Genomic DNA, 10,062 nt, shown 5'->3' with positions numbered 1-10,062 from the left:
CATTATTATTATTATTATTATTATTATTATTATTATTATTATTATTATTATTATTATTATTATTATTTGTGGGGGGGTTTCTGGTTTTCGCGTTTAATGAAATTTCATTTAATTGTCCAGAATACTTTAATAGTTTAGTTTAAGAGGGAGTTGATTTTTTTATTACTATTATTCTAATTTCTCTGTTCTTCATTATTTCGATTTTTTTCCTACTGACTCTTCACGAGAGAAGTGTTTCGATAATTATTTATATTATTCTTGTTATTGTATTTTTTATCTTCTCGAAAAAAAGGTCGTTTGAAAAATGGCCCCCTTTGCACACCTATAGTCCAAATTGCTCTATTTTCTTCTTTCTGATTTTTGTTTGAAAGCTTCTCCAATCGGCGCCGGATATCCCTGTTTTATTTGAATTATTGTGTGGAGATGACAGATGTTCGCAGCGCATCAAAAAACAATAAGCGCGTTAACCCACTGAGTTAAAAAAAATGTGGATAACTAAAAACACACAATGAGAGTGTTTTCAGGAAGTAGGTTAGATGATTAGCGCAGCAGATTGGAGTTTGTTTTAATTCGGTGTGAGAACAGGCTGCATTGTCATTCACACACAGTTTCATTGTTTTGTTTTTCTTTTTTGACTCTGTAATCCTCTGAACTGACAGATCAAGTGAGCACATGTTCCTGATGCCCGAGGAATCAGGCACATTAAACGGAGTGTGAAAACTGAAGAAAAGATTTACGCACAATTGATTTGCAAGTTCATTTTCACAGGCTTGCACGTGTGTATCAACTGAGAGAGTAAATTAGAGGGATGAAATAGACAACAGGAAAACATTCAATTAATAGAAAAGAGAGAGAGAAAAAAAAACTTTTTACTTACTGGGGTATCCCACGGCTGCGGTGTGTAGCAGATCCATGCCCGGGCTGGACAGCGTTAACCCGTTCACGGCGTAATGGGGCTGCTTAATGTAGGACATCATGCCTCCTGCCGGCTTTAAAACACTCCCTCACTCCCTCACTCTCTCTCCTTCTCTTGGGCCGGGGGCCGGCTCTCTGAACTATTCTCCAGGGGGTGTCTCTCTCTCTCTTTCTCTCTCTCTCTTTCTCTCTCTCTGTCTTTCTCTCTCTCTCTCCTTTTCTCTCTAACCTGTTTTCCTCCCTCTCTGTTTTTCTTCTGTTTTTCAGATGTTTTTTTTTTTTTACTATTTTCTGCCCTTGCCTTTTGCGTTCCTAACTTTCTGCAGCAGTGCACCTGTTCTCACCTGATGCGTAAAAGCGCAGCGGACCGGAATCGCTCTCTGACCCTTTAGCTCTGATTTTTTTTAAAAATGACAACGAAAAAAAAACACATACAAACAAACAAACAACAACAAAAAACTGTTTAAATCAACAAATGACCAAATTGTCTGAAATAAACCCGGGCGCCTATTTTTCTCCCTAAAACTTCGTGAGTAAAGGCAGTGCGCATCAGGAAAAGAAGTTGCTCTGAAAATGTTTGCCTGTCTCTCCGCGGTGCTGATCAGAGGCCCGACGCGGTTCCCGGTCCCTGACAGGAGTAGGAGGATGCGCTGCAGGGTGGACAAGTGAGGCGAGCAAGAAGAGACTGGCTAATTAGAAGAAACTTCTTAACCAAGTAGACGCACAGAGCCCTCCCCCCTTCCCTCTCCTCCTTCCCTCTCTCTCTCTCTCTCTCTCTCTCTCTCGTTCTCTCTCTCTCTCTTACGCAAACTCATTCGGTCACGTTGCGGGTTCAGTTTGGTTATTCTTTGTTTTACTTTATGAATTGTTGCGCATCCTTTCTCGTTGTAAGCTATCTTTATTTGACATATTATATTTACATTTAAAATAAAACAATATTTTAATCCACACACATACACACACACACGCACACACTTGTTGATATGCTCAACAGTTTACACAAAAAACAAACGGAAAATAGTGAACAGTTAAAACCAAATAATGACATTTGAAAGAATAAAGTTTGAAGAAAGCTTGCGTATCTATCTGAGCTGTTGTTGTTTTATGTTTGTTTGTTTTAAATAACGGCCATTTTTAAATTAACCTCCTGAAATAATTGGGCAACCACTGCCAGAGAGCCAGGGTAGAGTTATCAAGAGGCGGAGAAGTGGGTACAGGCCGGATTAAAAGCAACACAAAGACCATGTTGTTCTGCGCTTAAATCCCTTCCTGATCCCCAACATGCTCCTTTTGGCCCCTTCATTCATACATTCACCCTAAGCTTTAATAATAATAATAATAATAATAATAATAATAATAATAATAATAATAATAATAATAATAATTCTCCAAAGCAAACTAGCCCCCTTTACAGGTTTTGAATAGGCCAGATTTTCGTGAATTTCTTGTTACGCTCCTGGTTTGGAGTCAAGGGCTCCCGACAGTAAACCATGCTGCTTCTCCTTAAACCTGTGGCCTCTCCCTGCAGCAGGCAGTCTTGGTATTTGGTTTAGCTTAGCCTTGATTTGCTCTGGCTGTATGTTTTAGACCAGGGATGACCAAGGGAACACAATGGAGCAAATCTGATCTGCAAGCAGATTACAGTTGGTCACTTTTTTTTTTTTTTTTATCTTTAGGGCAGCACTTCCACAGGCAAATAAAGTCTTAGTAAAATAATTTTTAAAAAGTTACTTTTGTTTCTCATCACTAACCAAACCTCTAATCCTCTGCATTATCCTTTATAAATATCGCCAAAAATCTAGATATGCCAGTGAGGTTCATTTGTCAGATTAAAGGTGCTATTTAAAAGTTTAAAATCTTTTAAATGGTATTCAACATACTTTTCATTAAGGCTACACTTCTGTTAAAAACATTTTTTATTGGTCTGACGTATATTCTAATTTAAATGTCATATTTTCATTACCTGTAAGTTAAACATCTTCATAACAAACACAATTAAAGGCTTTCAGACATCCATTTGTCTGAAGCGTATATATATATATATAAGTATATATGTATACTTATAATTTAATAAAAAAATGATGACTGGATTAATTTAAAACGAATGAATCTCAGTCAGTTTATAAGGTTGATCACGTTAAAGCATCACACTGAGACGAGATTTCTTTTTTTTTTTGTCGTTTTATTTGCGTTCGGGCTCCGTGTTTACTGTTTACTCCTCCTCTCCTCGGCCTTTATGGTTTTGCTTGTATCATCCTCTGCGGCGAGACAATTTTCCCAGTGTCCAAATCCGATTCTGCGCGCTTGTTAATTGAATCGGATTTCTTATAGTTTAAAATCCACACACACTCACACACATACACACACCCACATAGGCCCATGCAGCTAGTGCCCAAACTGTATAAGGGGTTTATCTAGCTGGGTAAAGCCAAAGCGGAGATATAAAGACACACCGAGAGCTGCGGGGAGATTCTACAGGCGTGTTTGAACGTTCCCAATGCTGGAAGAAAATGCCTTGAGTGGACGCTGAAGGGTGTGTTGGTGCTTGAGAGTGGGTATGTGGCTGGCTGACTCTGGAGGCCTGCATCCTCCTGACGCTGGGAAACATCCAGTGGAAGCTTCACTTCGTCCACAGGTAGGCTGCGCTTTGTCAGATTTTTTCCCCCATGTGCTGCTTTGACACAGCAGCAGGTTGGACTAAGCTAACTGTCTGGAAAAATCTGAACAAGAAGAAGAAAAAAACACTTTGGGAACTGAGAGACCTCAAGGGAGCGCGCGGACCACGGAAGTGCATGCGCACTGCCGTGGTCCGCGCGCTCTACACTCTTTAAGTCTCCTCTGACGTAGTTTCTGTTACACTCTGTCTGACCGGAAGCACGGGTCAAAAGTCGTCCGTCTAAGATCAAACGTAACAGTAAATTTATTGCTAATACCATAAATTTGCTGTTGGATATTTTAAAAAAATTAATCAGCAAGATTACAATTGAACTTATGTGTGGTTCTACGGCTTGTTCTGTCATTAGGCCCAGTCAGCCCCAGGCATAAGCAAACTAAGCCTGCAAGGGTCAGACAGAATGTTGTTCTCATATTTGTCTATAAAAATTAACCATCTTTCAATTTACTCTGATTGTTTCAAAATACCGAAAGATATAAAATAAGTTCCAATATTAAAACTCGAAACATTTATAATAAAATGTCCATATTTAAATGAGCTTACAATGTATTTGCTGTACAATTTATATCAATGAATGCTGCTGCTCATATCTGCCTTTTATCATCTGGCAAAAGGTCCCACAACAATTCCCAGTTTATTGCAAATGCTTGTAAACGGTGGTTAATAAGCACAACTAATTAAATTTGACCAAACTCTTCCTACTAATTATACCAAGTTTTTGTTTAAATTACCTACTGAAAAGCAATGATTCACTTTTGTAAGTATTAATCATGTCTCCTTTTGCAGCATCAGTAAAACAGTGTTCAATACATTATTTTATAAACATAGCATTCTTTTTAAGACCATTTTGACTTAATAAAGCCTAACCCCATTATAACAATCTAAAGATGTTCATAGTTATTAGACTATTTCCATAAGATTAATTGATGATCTTTGATGATGGTGAGCTTTCAATGGCTTTTTCTTTTTCTCCCTGTTCTTGACGTTTTCCAAAGACATGAACGTTAAATTAAGTGGCCTCTCTAAATGACACTTAGTTCTGAATGTGTGCATGCAAGGGTTAATTAAACTAGCTAGCATAGCCAGTCACATTCAACCCCTTCATTATGACTTTACAGTCTCTATTAAAATGCTGAACATCAGTTATTATTTATATATCCACAAATAATTTGCTTCTCTCACCTTTCAACACATTTTAGGTCAGACACTCTGAGTACTATAATTAATAAAAACATATAGGCACAAATGTAAATGCTAATTGAAATGCATTCTGTTGTACAATCAGTTTAAACAAATGTTTTTGGTTTACAAGATAACTTTAAAACAAGCTGGGATGAATGAGTAATGCTTAAAGTTTCACACATAACATTATTTTTATTTAGTAAAAAAAAAAAACAGAAGTGCTGTGATGATCAATAAACTTAACCCAATTTTACGTAGTGAGGGCTCAGATTGGATCTGTGGCTTTTTAACAATATTTTAAGACTTTGTGGTTTGTATATTTCTGACACTAATTTGGCTGCTGAATCATCTATTGAGTGACTTAAAATTATGCTTGAGGAAGTAAAGAAACATGTTGGATTTTATATAATTTCATAAGGATATTTTATGTTCTTTAAGTCTGTAGACTTTTTAAGTCAGTGAAAGCAAAAAGCAAGGCTCTTTAAAAGCACAGGAAATCTTTTTTTTTTCTTTATTAACGACAAGGATTTTGTAATGTAAAATACTGAAATATGTTTTCAACATAGGGATAAAAGTCAAATTAAAGGGGCAGATGCTTCTTATTTTAGGTTAAAATCTTAACCAATTTCTGGATGCCACAAGTAGATAAATAGTGATAAAGTTAGTTAGGTTAGTCTTTCCTTTTTTTAATTTACTTTGCTTATTTTACTTTAATCCTGTATGGAGTTTGGCATAAGACCAGTGCTAAATATTAATGCTCTTTGATCAACACGGTGTATTTGAGGCGGCTGCTGTATGACAAGTGTTTCTGGGTTGTTTGAAGGAAATTGCTCCAAGATGAAGATCTGCTGGGCAGTTCAGACGCACTAGGACCCAGAGCAGAAGCAAATTAAGGACAAGCATCACATAAGAGGCTTAGTGCATCTAATCTATATTGCTACACACACAGACTCACACACGCAGACACAGGCACACACACAGTATTTCATAAACATCCCATTTTGCAACAAGCACGCATTCATGTCCCCAAAGGCGAGTGTTGCCATTGTGTTTTCATTTAGTTTTTCATTTTCTCCAAACTCTTTTATTCCCCCTTTCCTGACCTAAGCTTCCATCTCGTATTGTTGGAGAACTTTTGCCCAGATGCTGTTCTGCTCCTCTCATCCTATTTCATTAGCAGACGGCCTTCGATGAACTAAGAAGCCAGGAGCAAACTCATTTGTTGCAGACAATTATAGTCAGAAAAGCAAAAAAAAAACACACAGGAAAGCTTCTTCTTATCCTTCCAATGAGCGTCTGAGTGATTCATCTGCCTGTTTCACTGTTGAATCAGCTGAACAATCACTGCGGCGGGTTGACAAATGAAAAAAAGGATTTCAAGCTGAAATGAAAATGAAGTTTGACTAAGTCATGGCTTCTGAACAATCATGCTAATGAAATTATCCTTCGGTCCAGCCTGAACAGAAAATGCAATTTTCTTTGTTTTCCAGTATCCCTGGAGAACATTTACCCAGAATTCCCCCTGCCAACATGGCTGGATGCTCAGTATTCATTCTGATACCTGAGTTTGATTCTGACTGTAAGAACAACAGCAGAGCAGCCGCCATGAGGCGTGCCGGTATGGATCAGAAACTCCTTCTGAATCTGAATCCTAACACAGCCATTCCCAGCTGTTCGATAGAGTGTTGTTTTTTTTGTATGTCTGTGTGCGCACTGTGTGCTTATGTTGCATGTGGGAGTGTGTGAGACATTTACGCGCTCACGCACACAAACACACACACACTCGTGCGCTGAGTTCAGCCGATTTATCATAATATGCTTTATCTGAAAAGTAAGTATCTTACCTCGGGATAAAGGGAGGAAAGAGGGGTTTGTGGCCAGATTGACAGAGGAAGGGTGAACGGATAGAGCTGAGCAGAGCGCTCGCTGCTCTGGAGCGAAGAGCTGGACCTTTAGCTCGGTGGCTGGATTGATCAGAACTGAGAAGGTAACTGGGCTTGGTGGGATGGGAGGGAAAGGAGCAGGCCGTAGTGGTGTGTGTGTGTGTGTGTGTGTGTGAGAGAGAGAGAGAGAGAAAGAGTAGACAGGAGACTGATGCTTGGATGAGAAGGAAGCAGTGTGGTCTCAGAGAGGGGGCAGGTGGATGTTGAAGTGCTACCTGGAGGAAGTTGAGTTGTACGGGGTGGGGTAGAAGTAAGTGGAGACGTGTGATGATGATAAATCAGGAGAAGTAAGTGGGAGAGGGACAAATGGGTGACGGGGGGAGAATGGGAGGAGCGTCGGGACTGGACCATGAGCTCTTTGAGGGTCTCTGCCTTCACATAGAGAACATTCACACAGAAACTCATTTAAATTGACATGATTTATGTTTCCTAATGTCATCCTGCCATTGAGCTTGTACTGAGTTATGAAAGCTGCAGCATTTGTGTGTGTCTGTGTGTGTTTGGAGTGTGTATTGAGGTCAGTGTGTGTTAACTCCTCATTTAGGAGATGTGAGGATTAAGCAGCATGAGTTCGGGCCGCACCATGTGTCTCTGCACCCGGACCGCTTACGTCTCCTATAGCCACAGCAACGCAACCACATGAAATGGAGGTTCTCACGCTGCCTATAGGTTATACTGCCGTGTTAGTGCACAGTGCATGCCTGTGGAGTACAGACCTGCATATGCATGGGCTTTTGTTTATGTGTGCGTCCATCTGGAGGGATTTAGGGTATGAGCAATCTGGCATGAGTCTGGGCTAAAGATAAACTGCAGGTCGTTTATATAATGAGGAACTAACCGACTGTATACAGTTTGGTGTCTATATGGAGCCTGAAGGATCAGTGAGAATTGAGTTTTGTCTCCATTTCACCAGCAGAAGTGCTATACAGTAAAACCCACCATCACACCTTCAACAATCAGATAATCTGGAAATTAACTGAAAGAACAAGTCAGAATCTGTACAATTAGGAATCTGGTATTTTAAATATTTAGTAGGAATATTAAAGAAGTTAAATTTCCTACACTGATGGTGATGCTTTGTTCATGTTTCATCACATTACAGTCACAAAATAAAAATTATTTTATCAGGATTTTATGTGATAGACCAATAAATACAGAGCCTATGGTAGCTCAGGAGGAACTCCAGAGATGCACGGCTCATCTGGGCAAAAACTTAGTTTTACCTTCCACAAATCTTATCTTCATGAAAAAATAGCAAGGGAGAAGCCATTCAAGTCCCATTACCATTTGCTAAAAGTCATGGGAAGTCAAGAAATTGCTCTGTTCTTATTGAGAACATTTGAGCGTTTTGGCTTACATAAAAAATGCTACGTACGGAGGAAAACTATCACCCTAAACACATTCAACCTGGTGAAACATGGTGGTAGCAGTGTCATGCTGTGGGGATGCTTTTCTTTCAGACAGAGAAGCAAGTTAGAGCTGATGGGAAGACGGATGTAGAAGCAGTTCCTGGAAGATAACCTGAAGCCGAATAAGACTTGAAACTGGAGCGGAGGTTCGTCTTCCAGCAGGTCAGCCTCCTTAAACCTGCAGCGAGAGCTACAATGGAGTCATTTTAAAGATTATTCATGTGTTGGAAGGGCACAGTCAAAGTACACTCCTAAAGCTAATGTTGGTCTTTATCTAATCTGACTGAGCTTGAGCTGTTTGGCAAATAATTAGTAACAATTTCAGTCTCGTGAGCGAACCTCAGCGGACACCTTGCAGATTTATATTTTCCAAACAATGTAAAAAAAATTATTTCGCTTGAAATTTGGTTGCTACAGAGAACTCCAATTTACTCCTGGAAAATCAGCTTTTTCACTGATTTTTCCATAGAACATAAAATATTTGCAAGAAAATGCAGCTTGGGAAGATAAAAATACCTACAATTATTGTCTGCACTCTATTGGTTTGCAAAGCAGCCAATCCAGGAGCACCAGGAGTTTTCCTCGGTGCTGATTGGTTGGAACCCCAAGTGAGGAGATATGGAAGACTGTAGGCATTAACGTCTGCTGTCGTGCTAACACAGTTTCCATGGTGCACATAAACATATAATTGGTGTCTAAATTCTTAAAACAGGCAGTCGTAAGCGTTTTTGGAGGAGGTCTCAAGATTTCACTTCTCTGCAGTTCCTGACCCCCTCTTTGGCTACTTAATCTTGCTCTACTGCATAAAATCAAACAAAGTACATTGAAGTTTGTGGTTGGTATGTGACACCACGTAAAAAACCAAATAGTCAAGGTGTGTCATTATTTTGAAAGGCACTTTTTTTTTCATTAAATTATTATTGTGGAAATTAGTTGAAAGAATCTTTTAATAGCAAAGATATGTATATTCAGGAGGTTAAAAGTACGAATAGTCTGCTAAAGTGCAAATGCATTCATGTTTCATATTTCTATAAAGTTTAACCACATGCGTTATACTCATAATGCCAGAACACAAAGGATAAGAAATATATTAATGATATGATTAAATCATATTAATGATATGATTACACTAAGACATAATTTTTGTCTTAGTGTAATAGGATGGGATATAGTTATTTAATTTTTTACATATTTTTTTAAATCTTTCTGACATTTGTGAAATAAACTAATCTAGTCTTGAACTTTGTTCAAGTTAAACCCCGATGGTGTGATGTCTCTTTTTAAAGGTTTTGTTAGGAGATTTGAAGTCACAGTAAAAACTTTTTTTTTCTGGTTTGTTTCTGGAAAAGAAAATCAGATCATTTATTCTTGTAAACCTCAAGCATCCTGTAGCATTTCTCTTCAACAGTTCCCAGACTAATTTAACGCAGCATTGCCTCTACATGTCACCTATTTGCTGAAAGCTGCTAATGTGAATTTCTGTGAGACTTTCTAAAGAGGACAGGTCATCTTTCCACACGTCTTCTTTGAGTTATGTCAGAGTCCTGAGTGTACTGGACAGAGGATGGTGCTGGGGATCAATACCAGAACGGCTTCATCTCTAAATAATTACTTGCAAGCATCTTGATCAATTTCACAGACTGCAGACCCCCGGATGTGTGCATGTGTGTGTCCTGCTGTCTTCTAAGGGTAGACAGATTTCTAATCCGCTAGAGACAACAGCAGGTTGGGTCTGCACGCTGTGTGTGTGTTTGTGTGTGTGCGTGTGTGCGTGTGTGTTTGTTAACTGACATCATTTTACCCCCCTCCTTGATCAGTGTCTGGGGTTTTAGCTTGTTAACACCTGTTCATGCTGTCATACTCATACACTCCAATAAAGGAGTTAAAGAAATTGTTGCTGCATCTGTAGAACCAGACAGTTTAAATTAAACTTTATATA

At 38.9% G+C, this 10,062-nt stretch overlaps 1 protein-coding gene and 1 long non-coding RNA gene across 2 annotated transcripts in view; one reads left to right on the top strand and one right to left on the bottom strand.

Moving 5' to 3' along the window:
* Positions 1-1,798, bottom strand: part of LOC103155943 (homeobox protein otx5-like) — a 3,214-nt gene extending 1,416 nt beyond the window's left edge. The window contains exon 1 of the mRNA XM_007577834.2: positions 878-1,798. Within this exon, the coding sequence (XP_007577896.1) occupies positions 878-977 (100 nt within the window). The 5' untranslated portion in view covers positions 978-1,798. The remainder of the gene's footprint in view (positions 1-877) is intronic.
* Positions 1,799-2,976: 1,178 nt separating this feature from the next.
* The window catches only part of LOC103155940 (uncharacterized), a 13,434-nt gene continuing 6,348 nt past the window's right edge, over positions 2,977-10,062 (top strand). The window contains exon 1 of the long non-coding RNA XR_478086.2: positions 2,977-3,550. This is a non-coding gene — a long non-coding RNA (uncharacterized LOC103155940). The remainder of the gene's footprint in view (positions 3,551-10,062) is intronic.

The sequence above is a fragment of the Poecilia formosa genome, unplaced genomic scaffold, assembly GCF_000485575.1.
Source record: "Poecilia formosa unplaced genomic scaffold, Poecilia_formosa-5.1.2 Scaffold457, whole genome shotgun sequence".
Taxonomy (NCBI): Eukaryota; Metazoa; Chordata; class Actinopteri; order Cyprinodontiformes; family Poeciliidae; genus Poecilia; species Poecilia formosa.
The sequence above is the reverse complement of the archived record's forward strand: the minus strand, read 5'-3'. Positions and strand labels throughout refer to the sequence as shown.